The sequence below is a fragment of the Boleophthalmus pectinirostris genome, unplaced genomic scaffold, assembly GCF_026225935.1.
Source record: "Boleophthalmus pectinirostris isolate CB_2022bp ecotype Guang Dong unplaced genomic scaffold, ASM2622593v1 HiC_scaffold_2, whole genome shotgun sequence".
NCBI lineage: Eukaryota > Metazoa > Chordata > Actinopteri > Gobiiformes > Gobiidae > Boleophthalmus > Boleophthalmus pectinirostris.
The window spans coordinates 29,048,149-29,072,282 of record NW_026571152.1 but is presented as its reverse complement, the minus strand read 5'-3'; the positions used below and the strand labels follow the sequence as shown (position 1 = coordinate 29,072,282).

The window sequence follows — 24,134 nt, the reverse complement described above, 5'->3', positions numbered from 1 at the left end:
TTTCTGATGTCATGAAGTGGTAGTTTTCAAGTTAACAGCTTCCTTTTACCTTTAGTTCAGGAGATATTGGAAATTCCGGGGATAAAATTATCCAAAACCCAACATGTGTGTTTGTTCAATTTGAAGAAAACAGAATCAAAATTTTAATTATTCTTATTTTGCTTTATTTATGTATTTAATTTTGCCATGTTTCCAAGCGTCTCTAAAAGATCATTGCTTTTTAGGGATGTAACAATAACCAAAATTTATTGTGATATCGTATCGTCAAAAGTCTCTCAATAATATCGTCAGCACAATATATCGACTCATAAGTTTCTTTGTTTAAATTCATTGTTATGGTGCAGCAGTAGCTAAAAAAAAATAATAATAGAGGGAACTACATCAACCATGATCCTTTGCTTCGTTTTGGCACAAACTACATGAAGAAATAACAGTTCTAAGCACTTTTCACTTAGTTCTTTGATATTCACATTCTTTCATATTCACAATTTTGTTAGCCTCCACAAAATATTGCAATAAATACCGTACCGTCAGATGTGTACTGTGAAAATATCGTATTGTGAGATTTGAACATCGTTATATCCCTGTCGCTTTGAGGTGTAATTATGAGTGTGCAAACCGATCCAGGGCATCCTCTGTATAGCACATCTTGACATGTCTCCCACTGTGCTCCCCTGACAGATGTGTGCCACAGCTGCTGTACAAACACTACATTACCCAGAATACCTTTTGTTTGGGCCAGTGAACAAATGCACAGACAATGCCCATCATTCATCACTGACTTTCGTAGTGAAAGCCAGTCAATAGAAGCAGAGTGCAGTCAAATGTGTGTGCGCAATGTGGGTTAAATCGGTGATGTGAGAAAGGGGGCCTGGTGGTGTAGCAGTAATGTCCCAGAACAGTGATTAAAGCCCCCCCCTAGCTCTTATGGCTGAAAAGAGGTGGTAGGTGGCCATGACAGAGATGGCAGCTGCAGCAGTGGAGGTGTGAGACTGTGAGGAGAGGGGGAGCGAGAGGGGAGGGGGCGGAAGGCTGTCAAACCAAAGTGAGAACACAGGCTCAAATATGCACAGGCAAAAATGTCACAGGGGAAAAAACACACATGCACAAAGCCAAAATGTGACAAACGTAAAACGACAAAGACAAGAGCAGTGAGTTTATTAATTGATTGTTAGTTGACCTTTTTTAAAAACAGTGAACTAATTATTTTTTTGTATTAATATGAACTACAGTAGAAAAAAGAAGGCATTGAGTGAATCTTGGAGGGGAATTTTGACTCCCTTTAAAATGGAATATGCTCTTTACTTGTACTTTTCTGTATATATACTCCCATCAGATATGTACAAGTCTTGTTAGTGCCGTTTAGGTAGATCATAAAGATACTTCAAAGTCTTGAGAGCTCTTCTGGCACCACGAAAAGTTGGCATGTGGGATCATAACCAAGCATAGTCCGAAAGGGGTGGACGTGTACTGCTAATCATAAGAAGGAATTTTGGACATAGGACGTCATTTCCTAGTGAGCCAGAGTGTTGGAGACGTGTGGAGACACTTTTTTAAATATTTCATCCAGTCCTTGTATTTGCAGAGGTCACTGGTGCTAGGCTAGTGCATATCAATGGCCATAGTTAGCCTGCCACTAAAAACAGTCTCACTCACTCCACAAAGCTCCCGAAACAAATCTGTTGTTACCACAGACTGTTGATGTAAATGTGTGTTGATATAATAATGTCTGAAATAAAATTAACCTTGCATCTCATGAATCGTCACATGTTGATGGATTATTTTCTCAGCAGCAGCGGAATTTTACTTTGCCGGTAAGATAGGTGCTAAGTGTTATCAGTCCACTGCTGCCAAGCTTTCTATCAGGAAGTACAACTCATCGCTGCTGCTCAGACATAAATCCTTCAAATGCAAGGTTGGTATTATTTCTAAAATTATTCTATCAACACAGACATTCACATCGACAGTCTGGCGGTATATTTGTTTTGCCTTGGGTGCTTTGTGGAGTGGGTAAGACTGTTTTTAGTGTCAGACTAACTATGGCCATTAACATGCACTAGTCTTGCACCAGCGACCTCTGCAAATACAAGGATTGGATGGAATATTTAAAAAAGTATCTCCACACGTCTCCAACACTCTGGCTCACTAGGAAATGAGGTCCTGTGTCCAAAATTCCAGACTGTCCCTTTAAATAGTGCTGGGATGGATCGCTAAATGACTCAAACATGCATGACATATAAAATCACTCCAGGGAACAATGTTATAACACAGTAGAAAGCTCCAAAATGTCGATATTGCATCAGACCCCCCTCTTCTAGTAATTAGGATTTCCCTGTCCCCAATATATAGCATAAAATAAAGTGCAATTAATCCATTTTAAAGTGTCCTGTGATGGAATTGCTTGCAGATCATAATTATCGCTTGTCTCTTCATGAATTAATTCTTGCCTGTCTTGTAAAAATATGAGAACACACAGCATCATCCTTGTTTCTTGTAACTTTTTAAATGAATTGTGAAATGGGGACTTGATTAATTGTTTAATATTCAGTCAAGAGTGTCATGTTATCACCTACACAGCATTATACTGTTTACATTATATAAACTAGTGAGAACATTGACACTTCATACAAGTAATAAACACACACATTTTGCCCTGCAGCCACACATGGTCCTCTGTGGAGCTTGGCCATGTGTGAAGCTCATGTAATATAATGCCAGTGTAAAGTGTCAATCACAGCAGCATTTTTAATTAAAACACAACAGCAGAGATGCAAATAAGCCTGGATGTGCTCTTGTATGTGAGATATACAGGATTAGGGTGTGAGGAGCGGAGCGAGGACGACTTTATCCGACCAAACACCACGCATCCTGTTTCATCACATTTTTCACATCAGCCGAAATTGTGTTTGCTAGCAGCCTGTCGAAAACAAGTCTGTGATTAGTATTCTGTTGTAGGCGTATCTGCATTATGACAATAGGCTTTACCGCACGTGTCTGTATTGTATATTGCTGCAGACTATAGTGGAAAAACTTCAGCATGGCCATTACTCACTGTCTGAAATCCAATAGTACTCCTGTCAAGAGTTGCCGTGGAAACAATATGCTCTCCTTATAACAATCAATGGTTCCTAGTAAAGGTGTAGATGCAATTGTTTTTTGTTTTTAAGTATTGTATTAGGAGATTATGGGGTTAGTTTAGGGATAAATGTTCCAATATATATAGCTTATAAAGAATAATTTTAGGTTCTGGCCTTGCAGTTGTATTTAAAAGTCCTATATTACACAAAATTGACTCTTGTGAGCTTTAAGACATGTTAGAATGTTGTTACCTCCTCGAAAACATACTCTGAGTTGTGTTTTGTTTCATTCACACATGTTTGAGTAACCCTTTATTATTAGTCTGTATACATCTACAAAGCTCAAAATGCTCTCTTCTACCTTGTGATGTCATGAACTGGTGGTTTTCAAGTTAACAACATCCTTTTTCATTTTTGTTTAATAGTTATAGGCATTTCCAGGGCTGAAATTATGTACATGATGAAGGTGAAGGTGTATGGAGTTTAAAAACACAGTGGAGCACTTCCTGTCCTGTGGCATCACATGGTGGAACAGAGCGTTTTCCATTTGAGAGGAAAAACTCAGCCCAAATATTCAGGATTTGTGTGTTAAACATGTGTGAATGAAACAAAACACAACTCAAGTTTTCAATGAGAAAACATAATATTTGATAGAATAATAACATATTATAAAATAGCATAGTATAGGCCCTTAATAGAAATAGAAGCATAGAATGAAAAAAGTGCTTTTTGAACAAATGATATAGTTTCTTTTCAGTTTTCCTGCTACCAAACATGCTTGCAAACACATAACAATGACAAAGTAAAATATCATAAAATATCTTACTTCCACTTTTTGTGTTTTTTCTCTAGATGGCGATACTTCTACTCTGTACACATAAATGACACTTTTTTTTCCTATGTCTATTTAAGGTGCAACATATTCAGCAAATTTTTAACTCAAGAGTTAACAACTGTTGGGAAAAAGGCTGATGTGTTTAGCACATTGGCTTTGAGTTCCTCATGTTCAGTTTGGTTCATTTTGTAGCACTTAATTATCACCATAAATCTTGGAAAATGATTAGGCTTTTCTATCATTTTTAAAGGTGCACTTTGCAACTTTTCTGGTGGAGGGTCCATTACATGGTTGTCTCCATGGAAATGTCATTGCTTTGTCTGGAATATTCCACAGTTGAGATTAAAAATACAGTATCTATATAAGGGAGACAAGCAGGTTACAGCTATGCCACATTACAATTCAGATCTGTGGAGAGTCGCCCCTATTCACTAAAGGAATTATTGTATTTTTGAGCAATAGAAACGCACATAATGAATAAATACTAGATGGATATGTTTAATGCCATACCACGGAACATTCCAGCGAACCCTCCACCAGAAAAGTTACACAGTAGGGGTAACGATATCCAAATCTCTCGGTACGATATTATCACGATATGTATCTCAGGGTACGATATTTTTTGCGATATTTTGGAGAGGCTGATATAATTGTAGATAGGACACATTTCTGCTTTTAAAATACCTTGACAAGATTTTGGTGTGAATTATTTCCATCATAATCCTAAGAATTGAAGTAAAAAAACATATTTCTTCATGTTCTTTGCACTGAAATGAATCATGGGATATGTAGTTCTCTATGTTTATAAGCTGTTGCTACTATAAACCATGCATTTAAGCAAAGAAACTTGTAATTTGATATATTGTGACAGCCCATGATATTATTGTGAGACTTTTGATATCACAATATTTTGATTATTGTTACATCCCTATTACACAGTGCACCTTTAAGACTGATACTTCGCTTGAATGCCTCATAAAGTCTTATACTTTGCTTATGTTATGTACTACAGGTCATGTTTGTGGCCTGTGACTTATACACACACTAATTAATGACAGAGGAAGTGGTCAAACAGCACCAGAACACGCGTGTACACTTTAACGGCTGCTTTAACAGCCTGATTTCCTGCTTGCGGCTAACATACTAGAGCCATACAGACCTGTTAGTGTCTGGATATCATTATTGCTTGATAGCTTTCCGGTCAGTAATTACTCCTCTGTGTAATAACGAGTAGTATCATGTTTGAGAACCATATAGCATTCCAGCTGAAATAATTAAAGTTTAATAGCTGCCATATCCGGTATTGGTTATTGGGATCAACAATAGAGACTTGTGTGCAACTAGGGCAGGATTTCCAACTGTTCAAATGAAAGGAGCGACTCAGGAAAGGAAGCGGGGAAGGAAGGAAGTAGGAGGAATAGATAAGAGGAATGAAGTTGGGCTGTAAAGGGTTAAACGCAGGTCAGGAGATGGAGGTCAGAGCTGCCACCGTGAATTGGGAGAGAGACGGGTGAGGAGAAAGGGGAGAGGGGCACTGTCTGGTGGTGCCGAGGTGCCAGTCTGCCTCTAAACGATTTCACGCACAGTTTTGACAAGTTGACATGTTACTGTGGAGATGAGTCGATGTGGGGCGATAGATTTTGATGTGCTTGTTAAAATCAATGCGCTGTCATTGTGAATATCTATGCCTGAGTTGTTTGGTTGCTTGAAGCATTGACGTTATTGTGAATATTTACTTCCTTTTTTTTTTTTTGCACAGACCGACCGATTACTATTTTAAAAGTCATACCAAGAACTGCTGGAACAGAGGAAGCTCAAACTACAGTTATATTTGTATACGTGTCTAATTGTAATTGTACAATAACCCTGCTTTGCAAGTAAAAAACTCAGAAATAAACTGAATGAGTATTAGACTTGTCGAATAAATAGAAATAAATAAAAAACTATATCCTGATCAAATCTAGATAAATAAAAGGTAAAGTATAGGACAAAACCTAACCTTTTATAAGAAATTTAAGAAAGCTTTTGCTCTCTTTATATTGCCATGTGTTAAACTAGCTAAGACCACATGATCACCTTTTAAAAATAGTTGAAAAATACATTTTATTATCCTAAAAAAAACAGCATTTATTGAAGTTAATTAGTATCCAGAGTTTAGTCTTTTCCTTTGTATTGAAATCGAGTTTGCGTATGTGTACTCTGTTTGTTGATACAGCTTTTATGTTAAATTAATGCTTAGCTAATTCCCTCAAGGATTAGAGTGGAGAATAGGATTAATAGTAATTTGTTAGTCTAGAATTGTATTGTGTGTGTGTTTATAATAGTAACAATGAGAACCTATATTGTTCATGTAATTATAGCTAAAGTGATTACCGGTAACAAACAATGTGTGTGATATTAGCCACTGTATTTAGTTTATTTACATAGTAATTCTGCCATTGATTAAGTAATGGCCACTTAGGATATTTTACTGCATGTCTTAAGAGTAACATGCATGGATTTTAGCACATCTGTTACCAAACAAAAGGTCTTATATTGCACAAAATTGACTCTTGTGATCTTTAAGACATGTTATAATTCTGTTACCTCATCAAAAAAATCCCTGGAGTTGTGTTTTGGTTCAATCATCCACATTTGAGTAATCCTTTATTATTAGTTTGTCTACATCTCCCAAGTTCAAAATGCTCTGTTCCACCTTGTGATGTCAGGAAGCGATAGTTTCCAAGGTAACAGATGCATTTTATGTTTATTTCAGTACAGATTGGCAATTCCAGGTCTAAAATGATCCAAATGATTCTAGTGAAGGTGTATGGAGTTTAAAAACACAGTGGAGCACTTCCTGTATTACCACATGACATTCAGTTTCAGTATATGCAGGGTTTGTGTGTTTAACATGTGTGAATGAAATAAAACACGACTCCGGGATTGTTTTGATAAGGAAACAACATAATAAATAATAACATAGATCAAAAAATCATAATGTAGGCCCTTTAAACAACATTTCTCCTAAAGGGGATTGCTAACATTTTCTTACACATCACTTATTTAGGTATTTCATTTTCAGTTCTATTACGGCACATGTTTCCAGTCACTCGTGTTGTTGCTGTTATGAGAAAAGAGTGGGTGGCCTTTACTTCTCTCTCTTGTCCATTCTCTACTGTATACACTCCCCAATAGACATCATACACCGAGATTGCACTAACCCCCAGAGCTCAATAACACACAGATCAATTCTTCACCATCCCCTCTTTAATTTCCATACCCTGTGGATCCCCCCTTCTCTTTTTCTCTCTCCCAGTGCTCTTTTGCAGTTGGGAGGAGGGGTTGTCTCTTGTCAGCACCACAATCACGACACCCAATATACAGACCATCTCGAAAAATTTGAATATCATGAAAAAGTTCTCGTTGTCTCTAAGCCATAATCATTCAAACGTCAAGACATAAAGACGTATAATATATTGAACTTTTTTCATGATATTCAAATTTTTTGAGCTGGTCTGTATAGCGCCGTGACATGTGTGCGGTCATTGGCTTCTCTCCTTTTGCTCTGGCCCTTCCCCTTGATCGTCACAATGGGTCCGATTGTCCATGCGGCGCACACACTGAAGTGGCACCCCCCCTCTCCCTCCCCTGCTCCACCATATGCCCCCCTCCCCTTCACCAGCGGAATGCCATTATGTTCAGTCGCAAAGCAACGAGGAAAGCAAAGGAAGTGAGAGGGAGAGAGAGAGAGAAAGAGGAGGGGATGGGAGGATGTGAGCGATGCGGAGAGGCGGCACTTTAACACCAGCCTGAACCTGCTGGTGTCTTTGCCAGAGACATGGGACACAAGATGGGTTCATTCTAAGGATATTCTGGGGAGAACTACATTTCTTTTTCGCTTTTCTGTCCAGGTAAGTGCGTTGAGCTTTGCCAGACACATGCTTGTCACTTTCTGTGTGTGCATTGTGAGAGCGTTGGGGCGTTGTGGTGACAGCTAGCGGTTCGTGGCCACACCGGTCTGGGCTATTCCACCCTTTACATTGATATAGACAAGAGCTGAGGTTAACAAAGGGAGGACCACATACATCATTTAATTCGGCGTACCACAGGATGTTTTGAAGGTTAGTGGTTCAGTAGCTGTATTTAAAGCAGGCGTGTGTGTGGTGAGAGTGGGCTTAAGGGACTGTTAATTTTTTTTTTGGTGAAGACTTGATATGTGAGTGTGCATGTGCATAGTTGATCAGAGTTGGGGTAATTGATGTCCACTGTAAGCAGTAGGGAAAAAGTATCAGAGCTGAGTATCGTACGAGGGAGGAAATGCTTAAAGCCAACTTGTATTATGCATAATTGAAACACTTGTGAATGAAACTTGCTCTTATTGGCTTACTGAAGTACATTGTAAGGACATTGGAGTACAAGGTGAAGAATTTGTGGTCCCCTCCTTTTTTCAGTACATCGCAGGTAGTTTTTATGTTTTTGGTAGCATAAAATATTATATTCATACAGCTATTGGTAGTACTTTGGTGGCAGTATCTGTAAGGGCATTGGACTGCAAGGTTAAAAATGTGGTTGTGGTAGTGAAAGCAGTGGTCCGCTCCTCTTTTTTCTTGTACATTGCTGGTAATTTTTTATGTTTTTGGTAGAAAGAAACATAATATTCGTTCAGTCGCTGGTGATAATTTGGTAACAGTGTCTAGAATGTAAAATATGTGCTGGTCTTTCTACCACATATGGTTATAATGATGTCTTTAGCACTTCTTCCTCTTCGTGTAAAGGTCACAGAGATCCTTTTTATTTTACTTGGTGTGTCCACTGCGAGCTGTTGCAGGTGTAGCTCTGTCATAACATGCAGTAATCCAGGGTGTACCCAGTTTCACACAAAAACCTGTCATAAGAAAGCAAACCAAACCATTATTTAAAGGTGGATTATGTAACTTTTCTGATGCCTGAAATGCTGCACAGGATGGCATTAAGTTTCTATCCCCATGGATAAGAGCAAAATAACCAACCACCAAACCTTGTTACAGGTTAGATCTGTGGATAGGTGTACCCACTCACAGTAAGAGTACATGTATCTCCAATTCATATTAAGCAGCAAAAATACCAGTATGTTTAATGCCATGATATGTTTTTGTTTTTTCTTCATGGCTGATGCTGATACCAACTGTGTAGAATCCAGAAGAATGGTTGACCAATAAGCCAATATACAAGGCCAATTTTGACATTTTTCCTCAAATATTGTAATTAAAGTTTACTACAAACTTAAACTTAAAGTATTTTTAGGCAGCTAGACAAAAACAAAATATTGGCCTGTGCTGGATTTTTAAGGCCAATAGCCGATCCGCATATCGTCTGTCTCTAAATTTCTCATTTGTCATTGTTACATAACTCCTTATTGCATGTAGAGGTCTCCCAGTGCTCATTGTATCTTACTTACTGAAGATAATTTTAAATTGGTGAATCTAATTGTTCCTGGTGAGTGTGTGGGAGTTTAAATTGCCTGTAATGAGTGGCTGTAATTATTAGCCCTGCTGCTTAACTGGCCATTGTCTGGCTTGTGCTTTCACCTCAGGCCAAAGTAGTTGCGCTGTGTAACTTTTCTGGTAGAGTGTCCACCATCTGCTAGTCTCCATGGAGATGTGGTTTTGTCTGGAGTGCCCCGGTGTTGTATTATCCATTGTATCTATCTTGCATTTACTCAATAACATGGGTTTTCTTTGACTTAAAAACTTGTATTCTAACTATGAGTGGGCTCGCCTCTACACAGATCTGAAACCAACTTGGCCCTAAGGTGTGATCTGCAGTCTCCGTAGACATAAATAAACATTATATCATACTGTGGAACAGAGAGTTTGATTTCTTGTCACTTCAACACTGTTTGAATCATCACTACCCACTAGGGACTGAACAAGATCTTGTGCCACAAGAGACAATATTGTGCACACAAGAGAAAAATTCTCATGAGATTTTCTTTCCAAGTGTTTACATTTAGATTAGACAAAAAAAGAGTTAGGGGTTGGTGAGTTACAGCTCTTATATTTCCAAAAAGAAGCACTAGAATGAAAACAAATATATGAAATGAAATAAATAAAAAAACGTGAGACCAAAGTTGGAAACCGAATCGTGAAGTTTATATATTAGGAATTATGTTAAAACCTTGTCTCGTGAACCCAATCTCGTATGTCGTCTCGTCTAGTGAAAATTGTGTCTCGTCCCATCCCTATTACCCACAGAATATTTCGTGTCATTAATCTCTTCTCCATGTCCATTCTCCACTGTATCCCATATTGCTATATTGCTCATATCTTTTTAAACTATTAACTTTATCTGCAGCCTTATAGCATTACTCTGTGCTGTGTCTGAGTCCAAGCTTCCCAGGGAGGAGGCTGCATGTTACTGGGGTGGTATCAAATCCTGCTGCTTGTGTTGAGACCGACATGTGTTCGCTAGAGCATATTCTAACAAAGATCCTCGCTGGGGGATCGGTCTGATAGAAATCCAGGAGCAGGGGAAACAAGATTAGTAATGACTTATGAAACACAGGAAGCTTCACTCTACTTATCTGGGATCAGGGAAAGTGTCAGGTTGTGATACAGACGGCCTCCTTTTGGAAGTTAAGCAAGATTTTAATAATGTGTGCACGTGGTGATTTGACTTCCTCTAGGCTCCATCTGTGTGTCTACTGAGCTCAAATGTGTAAAAGAACTGGAAATCTCTGGTGTTTAATGATCAGAAACTCATGTCTCTATGTGAACAAACCAAAATTAATAAGGCTAGGAGAGTTTCTATTGATGTATTTATTTAGATTATTTCCACTATTTACCCAGTTGAGAAATTTAATAAATCTTCTTAATAAAAAAAACTGATTCAGCTGCTTGCACACAGTAATAATGATTTGGTTGTTGTTGGTTGTCATGATTTTTAGAATAGTATTAACAGTGAACTGAAACGAAGTAGTCGTGTATTTTAGTTGTTCAGTTTAACTCCCTAACTCATGCGATGGTGGTTCTTTGAGGATAAGTTTATTGTCTATTTTAATCAGTCTTCTGGGTCTGTAACATTGTGTTGGCTAAATCAGCAATTTACTAATGGCCTATAGAGCAACTGCTGTTGTGAGTTTGGACTTTACAAAAATAAATTTGATTTGATTAATATTTTACTACAACTGTATTATCTGGTTCAATAATATTAATGTCCAACAAGAAACATTTTTAAGAATGTAAATGGATCAAAAGATTACTGAGTGAAAGAGAAACATATAAGAGCATACTGTAAGAGCACCAACACATACACAGACTTGTTTGAGGCTTAATTTTAAACTCTATTTTGTGTTGCAGTATTGCGTATATGAGGTGTTCCTAAAGTGGACAGCCGGCACTGAGAAAGCAGATTGGCTGAAGGCACTTTTTCTTAGGGGGATGGCCAGATTATATCTGGTGTGTCAGCTACTCTGCTGAAAGAAATTAGAAAGTGGTGATGGAGCCAGGCCATATAGGATTTTAAAGATGTGCATCCTGAAATGTCATCATGTTTGCAAAATGCTTTTCAGTTTGACTGTCTTTGTCAATCTGAAATCATTCAAAGTACCCCTGTACTTGCTCACTGATCCCCAGATCCCCAGTCCTCATACCTCCGGTTGGATAACACTGGCCTCCTGATGCAGTTTAGTTCATTCTAATTACATAGACAAGACATGGATTGAATAAACTATCACTCATTCACTGAAGGCAATTGAAAAATCTACTTTCATGCTTTTGAAGGCTTTCAGAAAACCCACAGAGACTTGATTAGTTCTTATATAAAGTGCTCTGTCATTGTTGTCTGAAAGCCTTGCACTCTGAGTTTTTGGCAGCAGATCGTCTCCTCTGTCACCTCTGAGCTGTGCAGTTTGTCTTTCTGCTCAGTCTCAAATGGAACAAGTGCTGATGGTGAAGGGCACCTTGTAAGGAGGGCCCTCACATGCTGACTACATACAGATACAGTATGTGCATTATGCATTATGTTATGGCTGTGCAAAAATATTGAAATATCGATATATATCATGATACTAAATTTGGTGATACAGTATCGTTATTATGGATTGTATCGATATATTGCCAAGACTGTTTTTTGGTCTTTTTTTAGCAATTTTTAGCAAAAATCTTCATCTACATCCATCTCGACAGCTTTGTTTATTGTTGTGCCGTACCACAAAAGGGACCCAGACAGGCGCTTGCGTTTGACGTCATGGCTTCACAGCTCTTCGCTGATTGGCCGGTGCACAGTCTACAACTTCTGGGGTTCTTGTGTATAGGTCAGGAATCGCCTGGCTAGCATTGTGTAACTTCTGGTGAAGGGTCCATCAAATGCTTTTCTTCAAGGAGGTGCTATTGTTTTGTCTGCAATGTTTCACGGTATGGTAATAAACAAATAAAAATTTATCTTCATGGAAACCAAACCAGACCAAGATACAAGTCAGATCTGTGGAGAGGTGACCCCGCTCACAGTCAGAATGCCTGTTTTTCTAGGTATTTTTGAGCAGTAAAACCACCTATAATTCATTAAATGTAAGGTAGAGCTGTTTAAAGTCATATAGTGGAACATTCCAGGCCGAACAATAACATATCCATAGATACAAGCAGGTGACTGACCCTCCACCAGAAAAGTTACACAATGCACATTTAAAAAACAGCAATATACAGTATTATATATTAATATATTTATCGCCGTATCGTGATAACATCGTATCGTGAGGCATGGATCGTGTATCGTATCAAATCGTGAGGGACCGTGTGACTCCCAGCTAAATTACGTAAACATATTGACCCTGTAAACATGTTTTGAGAAGTGAATATTCTGTGTATTTTTTTTCCTCCTAAAGAGGAAGTAGAAAGTTTTTTCTGCTCTTGTCTTCTTGTCTTCTCATTTTGGGTCCAGTGCTGGCTGCAGGCTTTCTCTTTCAGTGCATTCCAGCATTCTGTGGAGAGTATGTTGTTCCGATGGCTCTAGTCTTAAGCCTCATTCATAGTGCGCACAATGAACCCGTTTGAGATGCAAGTTTGGGCCCACACTGTTTGATTGGCATTAGCCTCTATTGACTTCATCCATAATGCATCCTGCTTCAGCATTAATGAATTTCTGATGGTTAATGTTTTCTTAATGCATAGCGGGGGTACACAGAAGGACATTTAGTTATATTGAAAGGGAAGCATTGAGACTGGAGTTTTTTTAGATAAATTAGAATGGTCATGGTTTTATATGGAAGGCGTTTGCTTTAATTAAGTCTCATCCCACGCAGAGGCGATAATGGGTGACTATGGCAGCAATTGGGGAAGTAATGCTCAAGATTAAATATAGTCTTTAAATTATAATACTGAAACTAATTTATATAACTAAACTAACACAGTAACCCAAGAGCAAAGTTAAACTATTCTAACTCTTCAATATTGTTCTGAAAAACCTAAGATGCAATAAACAAACAGCAGAATGAAACACTTAAATCCTGAGTTTGCATCTGTAATGAGTCATAGAAGTGATTAATTCAACTTCAACTGGTCAAATCTTGTAATACAGCCATAAAATAACCCAAATTTCCCAGTAGTGCAAAGAAAATCTGCACATGATAAATACTGATCACCCAAAAAATAGTTTCCTCTATCATATATTGAACGATAAGTCAATATCATTATCGTGACAAGCGTATAGATTACACTGCACAGTTGTGAACTTTTAAAGACATACTGTACCTTATTAAGTGTAGGCTGTCCAGCATGGCATAGTTCATATATTTTGTTAGAGTTTGTTGTTTTTTGTTGGGTTTTAGAAAAAAAATCCATAATTCATTCTAATAATTGATTGGTTCAGTTACATTTGCATAGGATGTTCAGGGCATATAATTGTGAACCAAAATCCCAGGGGAAGATCTTAGTATTAAAATCTCCATCTGATTTTCCAAAATTAGGCTACAGCGGGGCAGGGTTCTCTTGTATAGATTAGAAATAGATAGAAAGTGTATTGGCTACTGGCCTTAAGTCTCCATTTTAAATGTTATCTGCTTAAAATTTGTATAAAGCTTAATTTGAACACTTTAGACCAAAGAGGATACTGCAGAAAAGATGACTAGACTACTCTTTTATCCAGTTTGTAGTAAAACAGGGTTGTGGTTGAGTTTGAAATAAAATAACTTTATATATAGGCCTAATTGTTATCTAAATCAGTCCTACATAAGCCCAAAATTGTCATCAGAAAGAAAAAAAAAACATGAAAAAAAAAATCCTTTTACAAGTTCAAAAATACACATTACAACATTTAACTGAACTTAATTATGATGCAAATCTTGGGAAAAGGGAAATGACTTGTATTTCTGTTTCCCCTTTCCTCTATAAGGGCAACAGTCACTGCTTCCACAATGTAAAAGGCATCACACATCTTGACCTTTTATAAATAACATGAACTTTTTACATGGACTGATCTGTTTTAGTGACCAGATAAACACTGTAGAAGAGTTCAATCGGAAAATCAAATGGGTACAAAAATTCACATGGGTTTATTTTTGGTGCGTATGTGAAGTATAAGAAGCTGTGGATGGAAACTTTGGTTGGCCTGGCTATTTTTGCTTCGATTTGAAAAGTGGCATTTTGACATTTTAACACACTCAAGAGACTTCACCTCTGAGACTCCATCTGCATATTTGGGTTTTATTGCTTTTTATAGACAGACTCCCATTGGCTCATTCTTTCCACACACAAAGATATAGGTCACATATCTGTACTTAATCTGGGAGACAGTTCCAATCTGTTACTGAAGTCTTATCAGAAAAAGCAGGCTACTGTTGGTGAATGCTGAATTCACTGGTCTATAGAGGCCCTGTCACAGGTGGACATTGGAGGGACAGTGTTGTGATTGACACCTTTGGGACTTCTCGCCCGGAAGCTGTGATCCGTTATCCGAGGTAGGTACGCGTCAGGTCGCTATGGGGGAGGGAGAGGTGATTGTACAAAGGAAAAGGAAAATACAAAACACTGGTAATAATGGAAAGATACAAAAGACTGACAGCTAGAGAAAGGGCTGCTGATGTTATCAATCAAACCATTGATCTAGTCACAGTATTTACTAGAGGTGTAACGATATCCAAGTCTCACGATGCGATATCGTCACGGTATGAACCTCACAGTATGATATTTATTGTAATATCTTGGGAAAGCTCATGATATGGTGGGGAGGCTCACGATTAGAGATGTAACAATTTACAAATCTCTCAATGTATCTGTACGATATTTTCATGGTATACATCACACGGTACAATATTTATTGCAATATTTTGTGGAGGCTAAACAGCTAAAACTGTTAATATTACTTTGTCCTCTTAAAATGCCTTGACAAGCCTTAATTCAAAGAACTAAGACTTAAAAGTGGTTAGAACTGTTATTTCTTTGAGGTCTGCACTGAAATGCAGCTATGTTTTTAGCTTTTTCTGCACCATAACTCTTAATTTAAGCAAAGAGACTTGTAATTCAATATATTGTCATGGTCCACGATATTATTGTGAGAACTTTGACGATATGATATCACGATATTTCGTTTATTGTTACATCCCTTGTATTTACCATTACTCTCTAAAACCTGCCTCGATAATTACTATGTTGACTTATCATTCGATATATTAAAGCTGTGTTTTGGAGCTCATTGTTTATCATGTGCACTTCTTTGTAAAGGTGTGGAGATTTTGAGTATTTTTTCATTGTTATACCATGAAATTTGAGCTGTGCAAGGTTAAATAAATAACTTCTATGGTTAATTATTGATTTATTCTGTTTATCTGTTGCAGCTCAGCCTTTTTAATAAGACTATTTAAAAATAGAGTACTGGGATTATGTTGCTTTATTTTTATTGTGTCAGTGGCATAAAGTAGTTTTAATATTATTGTTTATCTGTAGCAATTAGGGATGGTACAAGATCTCACAAGACAAAATTAGCCACAAGACTGTGCACACATCAGGAAAATGATCTTGTGAGATTTCAAGAAGTGTTTACATTTAGATTGGAGAAAAAAGGGTTACATGTTGGTGAGTTACATCTCTTATAGTTTCAAAAAGTAATACTAAATGGAAATAAAAGTATTCAGTCAAATAAATTAAAAAAATTAGGTCAAAACTGTAAACTGAATCTTGAAATGTATTAGGAATTATGTTAAAATCTCGTCTTGTCTCATTCTCGTCAGCCCAATCTCATATCTTGTCTTGTCTTATCAAAATTGTGTCTCATCCCTAATAGCAATATATCATGATTTAAAATTTGTTATTGTGACACGACTATTATGACAGGCCTCTCAAGTGCAGCAAGAAAGTTTGACTGTTTTTCAGTATTCAGTATTTTTTCAGTATTATGTTGATAGCTGATATAATTAAAGTTGGGACCAAGTGCAAAAAGAAAGTAATCTAGTGTATTAGGATGGGGATTTTTTTTTTATAATGGAAGCTTGGACAAAAATGTCAAGAGCTGATGAGTCATATCTCTTGAGAAGCTGTAGTTCCAAAAAAACCTACAATAACAGCAACAATTGAAAATGAAATTAAAAAAATTTTGTCCAAATTTGTGAAATGAAGTGCACCAATATGTATTTACTTTTGTGTGTGGACCCAACCTTGTAGAAATTGTGTCCCACATCCCATCTCTACCATGCATAGAAGTTTTAGATTTTCTAAAATGAGAAGGGAGAATGAGAATGACATTTCTAATATAGCCAAAATGATTAAGGATTTCATGACAATTGCCTGGTTTTGGTCCTGGAGCCCGGTTTTGTCATGATGTTATTTTTGTCCTGTTCTAGTTCTTGTTTAGTCTAGGTCTAGTCTACAGTAGGTTTAGTTTTAGGTTTAGTCTGGTTCTAGTCCTTGCTTAGTATAGGTCTGTTCTAAGTTTAGTTTTAGGTTTAGTTCTGTTCTAGTCCTTGTTCAGTCTAGGTCTGTTCTAGGTTTAGTTTTAGGTTTAGTCCTGTTCTAATCTTTGCTTAGTCATAGGTCTAGTCAAGGTTTAGTTTTAGGTTTAGTCCTGTTCTAATCTTTGTTTAGTCATAGGTCTATTCTAGGTTTAGTTTTAGGATTAGTCCTGGTTTAGTCCCAGTTTTGATGTGGTAAATGCAGCCTTGTTTTACTGCTGGTCTTGTCCAGATTTTGTTTCTGGTTTAGTCCCATTTGAATCTCAATTTTGATATGACGGCTAAATGAACATTTCAGGCCTTTGTACCATTTATTTTATTTGAATATGTATTTGTATTTCTCTCTTTCTCTGTCTCTCCTCCATAGCCATTTGATCTCTCTCTTACACTGGCTAATTCAGCTCCTTTTGTCACAGTGCTTTTATGACAGAATTGTATTGCCAATGCCAAGGTTGCCCATATGTTCTTGTTTTCCCCATAAATACAAAAGCAGGGTCTCATCTGGTTGCCCTGACCACATAAAGATTTAACAACGCCTTTTTAATTCCCCCTCTATTACCGTGGTGACAGAAAACCATAACTCTTTTGGTAATTGGTCCTAATGGAAAAGCAGAAGTGAGCGAGTGTATAGATAGCCACATCTGGGTCTGTGAGAATTGGCCGTCTCTGCTGCGTCAACCATGAAAACCTCTCCCATGTTATCAGCCCCACATCTCATATGATTAGAGGGGTGTGACTTGGCATATTAATACGTGCTTCCCTTTACATTATGCATGAGGTTCAATTGAATGGTAGTTATCTCAATCTAGGCCTGTGATATGCAAATAAACACAGGGGGAGACGTCGCGTTCTCTCTCCCTTGTGAAGGCTTCAGTGTATTTAAGTCTTGCCATTTCTCTTCATTATTCAGTCATTAATGCTGATCCCTCCCTGTGATTATATTTTTGTATCAGGATCTGGGTTAAGTCAAATCAGTGGGTTGATGTGGGCTTGGATCATAAAAGGGAGAGCTGGAATGTCAGAGCATGCCCCTATGGTAAAGAAGTTAAATAAAAATTGATTATTAGAATTTAGAAAAAGCAGAAATATATTTTTGATTTTATTTAAATTGAGATTGTATTTATTTATTTATTTTATTAATTAATTATTACATTTATATAGCACCTTTCCAGACACCCAAAGCACTTTACAGTCCATTGTTCGTTCACTCCACACTTGGTGGTGGTAAACTTCTATTGTAGCCTCAGCTGCTCGGGCACAGACTGATGGAAGCGAGGCTGCCAATCTGCCAATCCACCATCACTCATGCACACTCCGCTTTCATACCAAGCACTGCAGGTGAAGAGTCTTGCCTAAGGACACAACGACGATGGTTTTACCACTGGCGCCCCACTGTGGCACCTGGTATTCTCGGTGCACTCCCATCTAAGTACTACCCAGGAACAGCCTTGCTTAGCTTCTGAGATCTGACAAAATCAGGCTTTGACAAGACTGTATGGCCACAAATATACTCAAAATATAGCAATTGCTGTTTTTGAGATGTCTAAAATCTAAAACCTGCAGTGTAATCTTCCAAACAAGATTATAATTTCTATATTTAAGCATTTGTGATGGAATGCCATAATATACAATAATAATAATAATAATAATAATAATAATAATTAATAATTTAAAATAATATTTGCCATCTGGCTAATCCTAAAATATAAGAGTTTTTTTGTTTTTTTTTACCTAAGCAATAAACTTCCATTGTCACAAGCATTCAAGTGCAATTCAAAAATCAACCTTTCTTCAAGATCTATTAAGACTAGGACTTTCTCCACTGGCTCCTAATCAAGTGACTTTATCTGAAAGTGCACACAGACTTTATGACAGTCCTTTGCCTTTTGCCTAGTGTACGTACTACTTCTGTTAGTTTTCAGGGAGAGGTCAGTCATATGCTGGAAATGTTTCACAATATGGCATTAAATTGTTCAAATAATTCAACTTAACTACAGCTCAGAAATCCCCTGAAAAACATACATTCTTATTGTGTCATTTCTCTACAGATCTCACTTTAATGTGTTCTAGTGACACCCCCTGCTTTCTCTATAGAGGTATATACATTTAATGGGCCCATATTACACTATTTTCGGATCTATGTTTTAACGTTGTTTCCTCATCACAAACATGCCTGGAGTTATGTTGTGGTGTGTTTTTACTGAGGTAGCAACATTCTAACATGACTTATGCTCACAAGAATCCAGTTTAATATAGGACCTTTAATGCCAAACATTCCAGGCAAAGCAAGATTTCCTATACAGAGAAACAAGTGGCGGACCCCAAAGAAAAGTTAATCAGTGCACCTTTAAGATAGATAAAAGTACTTCCCCTAACAGTCATTTAGACTCCTCCCACTTATACTACTGGCCCTGTGCTGTTTGTACTTGATACAGACTAACCTTCCAAACATTATTATTATGTCAATAGTGAAATAGACCGTGGATCTGGAAGGGCAGTCTCCTCCCTCTGCTTCACTTTCAGTCTCTGTGTATGCCTCGCGTTACCTGGTGACTCTGGGTTTCCAGGGAACCGGTTTGTACAGTGTCGACTCAAGTACCTGAACGCTTCATAGGTAAATATAGAGGACCAGATATGAGCTTGCCAATCATTCGAAGAAAAGTCTGTGTCTCACTGTTGGACTTCTGTGACGATCAAACACACCTGAATGTACGGAAATGAACAGAAATGGTGTGATGGAGAAGAGGGGGATAGCTGTGCCTATTTGGAGACCAGTGTTTGCAGGTAATGAACACAAAAACAAGGAAGGATTGCTGTTTTAGCAATAGTTAATAATAGGTTCAAATATATAGATATGAGGAAGTAAATGTGGAGATTGAGAAACAGACTGCTTGTTAGTAGTTGTTCCAAAATACTGAAAATTATGTGACTTGAAGGAGGAAAATCAAACCATAATTGAATGACTGATTTAACATACTGATTTTGTGATGTGTGATAATTCAAATCTTAAAATCTACTAGAAGTGTTGAACTGGTATTTCTACATTTAGTTCATATCTAGCCGTGAGCGTAGTATTGGCGCCCTTTGTACTTTTGTTATGTCATTCAGAATTACAATAAGATTTGATACAATAGAATGGAGAGGTAGACAAAATTAAGAATCTGCTCACTACCAGATAACAATGATTGTTTTTAAGACACGCAAATGTGGATTTTTCTTTTTACAAACTGCCCTTTTCTTATGGATTGTAAAAATATAGTTTGGTTTTATTTGTTTTGTGAAAAATTTTTTAGATCAAGATACAGTATATCTGTTTCTATATCAGCGTCACTAGAGAGGAATTGTTTTGGTTAGACTTGTAGCCAACAAACTGAAGTTACTTAAGTTGGTGGAGGGTCTGCTACCTGTGTGTCTCCATGGCGATGGCATTGCTTCACCTGGAATGTTCCATGGTATAACATTAAACATATCCAGCTAGCATTTATTGATTAAGGGTGTTTCTGTTGCTCAAAAATACCATAATTCCTTCTGTGATGGGGCGACTCTTCACAGATCTGAGCTGTAATGTCTCGTAGTGTTGTAACTGCTTGTCTCCCCCATGTTAGATACGTTTAATTTATACTGTGGAACATTTTAGACAAACAATGACATTTCCATGGAGACAAGCTTTTGACTAACCCACATGAAAGTTACACATTGAACCTTTACTATCATATCACAGTAGAAATAAAACTAATAAATGTGATTTTTTTTAACAACTAAATCCCCAGAAACAAAAGCTCCATTGTTTACATCTGACATAAGAAATTGTGTGAAAAAGTAGTCATTTTACCTTTGTTTGCTGTCCTGTAAAAGCAGCTTGTAGTTTCATTTTGTCATTAGGCAGGACATCCGTGCGAGTGAGGGACACAGTAACAAGGCTCTTGTCATTGCAGACCTGTGTAAACGCCGTAGGTCAGGAAAGCATAATATTTCAGGGCTGCAGTGTCCGTGTGTTTGGCAGTGACTGTAAACACAAGACAAAGCTTCTGTCAACAGCCTGCAGATTGTGGCATGAGATAGACAGCCTGTTTGGAGCACTTGAATGGCCTGGGCTGTGATAAATGCCTTGGTTGAATTGGTGAAAAAAAACACGTATTTAGAAATGAAACTGTTGCCAGTTTTAGTAATTTGATAGAGGCTCTTGAAAGTAAATATGCAGCAGAGATGAGAGTGCTTTTTGACATGATTGATCTTAACAGTAATGTGGTGGTAGAAAATCAGCTTTTTAACTAATTTGGAAACGTTGAACACAGACTATAAACAGATACAATGGGGAGAAATTGGCAAATTATGTTAACATTCAAGAGAGAACACACAAGAGAAATGTGGCCCTTCTTTCAATGTATTGCTTTGGAACAACATAAAATAATTCATAATGATGCTTTAGTCTTATAGCACTTTGCCAGATGCTCTAAGTCGCAATTTGGTGCATTATTTATTCACTCCTCTTTCCCCCTCACCCTCATGCAGTGGTGGTAGTCACAGCAGCCCTGGGGCAGAAGGATGGAAGCGAGGCTGCTGATCTGCACCATTGGCTCCTCCGACCACACACTTTTATACAAGGCAATGTGGGAGAAGTGTCTTGTCTAAGGCATAGACCGCATATGTGAGTGGAGATAGCTAACGTGCTAGCTGAATGTACGGAAATGGACAGGAATGGTGTGATGGACATGCGTGCCAAATAGGAAGTTTGCCAGAAAGCTCTTCCGGCTCCTTCTGACTTTGGCTCCAATTGATTTACATTAGGATCTCATCGCCCCTCTCTCTGTAACTGCTGCAGTGAGCCTCATCATTTTGGTCTTAAAATGTTCGTATTAACTCGCTTTACATGGTCCTGGATTTTTTTTCGCTGTTTTGTCAGTCAAAAAAATCCTATTCATAACATAGAACCTGGCTCCAGATTCGCTCATGTAACCATTAGCATTGGGAGCCTCATCTGAGTGACGCTGAATGTTATGGGTGACATCACACTTGCTTAGTCCACTTCTTTTATATAGTCTATGGCCTAAGGAGACAGTTTTGCCATTGCCACTTCTGATTTTCCCAGTGGTCTCCTATCCAAGTACTACCCAGGCCTGGCCCTGTTTAACTTCTAAGAAATGACGAGATCAGGGTTTGACTAGAAGGTTTGATTAATAGGGTCAACATTTCATTGTCTTTTTGAGTGAAGAACATGAGGCACATTCATTTTGTTTTATATTTAGCTATTGTTGCTGTCATGGATTTATTGCAGAAATAGAAGAGGGGGAGATCAAAAACAGGAAATTGAACTGAAAGAGGGCGAAGCTTAAGGCGGTTCCAGACCATTATTCCTCCTCAATCATTCCAAATATTTGGTGACAATCAAGGTCCACATCTGACTCAGCGGGATACCTTTAAGAGTGCATAAAGTGAGCCATAAGCAGCTTACACCGCTCAGGCCCTCAGCAGTGGTCTCTTACAGCAAACGAGTCCTATGTGTTTAAGTGTGTGGTAGAACAGGAGGGCTCCAGATGGTGGGAGGAGAAAGCTCTCTTCTAATCCCTGTGCCAGGACGCTGTGGCTGCCTGCATCGTATACACCACAGTCATTTACAGTGTACCTCCCATAGCTCACTGTGAAACTACTCAGATCTGGTTGGGTGTATAGATTGCTTGAGTAAGACTGAGATTGCATGTTCACCAAAAATAACTTTTACTGTCATATGTGTCAGTCACAGCAGAGATTTCCACATTTAGTTTCCTCTTTTATACAACTATTGACACTCACTTATATCATGTTTCTGTGAGCTCACTGGAAAATAACAGCAGTTTTAGAAATGTATTGTGACTTTAAATTGGGTAGCACTGGTTTTAATGCTATCCAACTGGTCTGCTATGGACTTTTTCAGATGATTCGTGATATTTCTGTTATACAAAATCCAGGCCCACAAATGTAAACCTTTTGGAAAGAAGGTTCTAATATGGCTGATACCAATATTAGCACCAATAAATCACCAATCCGTAGATGCCTGAATGACAATGTGGATAAATGGTCTTGTCTAGAGACCCATGATGCTGTGCACTTGAGTAAGAGTCAAACCCTCTGGTTAGTGGGTAGAAGCATAACATAATGAGCCATTGTTGCTCTGTCATTCTCAGAAACTATAAACACAATTATTATCAGTATCTGCAATCAGTGAATTATCATTATTAACGGTGCATTGTGTAACTTTTCTGGTGGAGAATTCGTCACCTGCTTGTTGGATATGTTATTGCTCTGCCTGGAATGTTCCAATGTATGACGTTAAACAGATCTCCGGTTTCACTTCCTGGAAACTGTCTGACCTCGCAGCATTAGAATTCATTCGCTCGACTGTAGACGGGTACTTTTTTCAATTTAACCAATTGCTGCTATTTTGTCGTGATGTATGTAATACGCCGCTAACGGGGCTAACTGGTATATTAAGCTTTTCCCAAATCCCATCAGAAGAAGGGCAATAACGTCTTTCCCCTTGATAAAATTCACCAAACATTCTCTTTGTTTCTCTTGATCCTCGATTTTAGGAATTGTTGCCAACACAGAATGTATGGTTCTTCGCTGACTGGCTGGTGCCCGGACTCGCACTTCTGGGGTTCTTACAAAATGTCTAGTTTATTCCAATTTCTGACCTAGTCTCTGGAGAGAAATGACAGTGAGCGGAGGCACTAGGTGGCACCAGCCTGGCTAAAACAGATCTACCTTACATTTATTCATTAACAAGTGGTTTTGTAGCTGAAAAATACCTAGAAAACCAACATTCTGACTGCCTCTCCACTGCTCTGACCTGTAATTTGGTCTGGTTTGGTTTTCAAGAAAGTAGAAAGGTTTAATAACATACTGTGAATCAGACAATGCAATAATAACATTTCCTTTAGGAGAAAACCATTTGACGGACCTTCCTTTCACCAGAAAAGTTGCACAATGCTTCTTTAATAGCTCAATATCAAATAAAGCTTTCAATCTTTGTCATTGTCTCTTCTCTGATATAACTCTTGTATATTTTTTCCCCAGTTGCACCATCTTTAATCTTTTATGTGCATATTAAACCTGTTTGTTGGGAGTCTGTGAGCTCTCCCTCCAGACGATGCCCAACAAATCAAACGCACTAATTAAGCACCCTCTCTCTCCACGGGGCACTTTATTCCTTTTCATTCTCAGAGCAAACACAGCTCTACTCTACTGTGTCGAATGCTACAAGGAAATGTCTCCGCATGCACATTATTACACAAAGCAGTGGGTCTTTTCTATTTTTATGCTTTAACTTTATTTTCTCAGGAATTTC

General features: G+C 37.9%; 1 protein-coding gene across 5 annotated transcripts in view; it reads left to right on the top strand.

Moving 5' to 3' along the window:
- Window positions 1-24,134, top strand: part of fgd4a (FYVE, RhoGEF and PH domain containing 4a) — a 73,428-nt gene that overhangs the window by 9,493 nt on the left and 39,801 nt on the right. Inside the window, exon 1 of one of the 5 annotated variants that reach the window (XM_055155967.1) lies at window positions 7,625-7,805. The exons of 3 other annotated variants lie outside the window; for them this stretch is intronic. Coding sequence is in view for 1 of the 2 variants with exons in the window: in XM_055155966.1 (XP_055011941.1) it covers window positions 19,528-19,594 (67 nt within the window). In the remaining variant the exon portion in view is untranslated. Of the gene's footprint in view, window positions 1-7,624; window positions 7,806-19,512; window positions 19,595-24,134 lie in introns of those variants that run through there. One more of the 5 variants, XM_055155966.1, reaches the window with a different exon arrangement.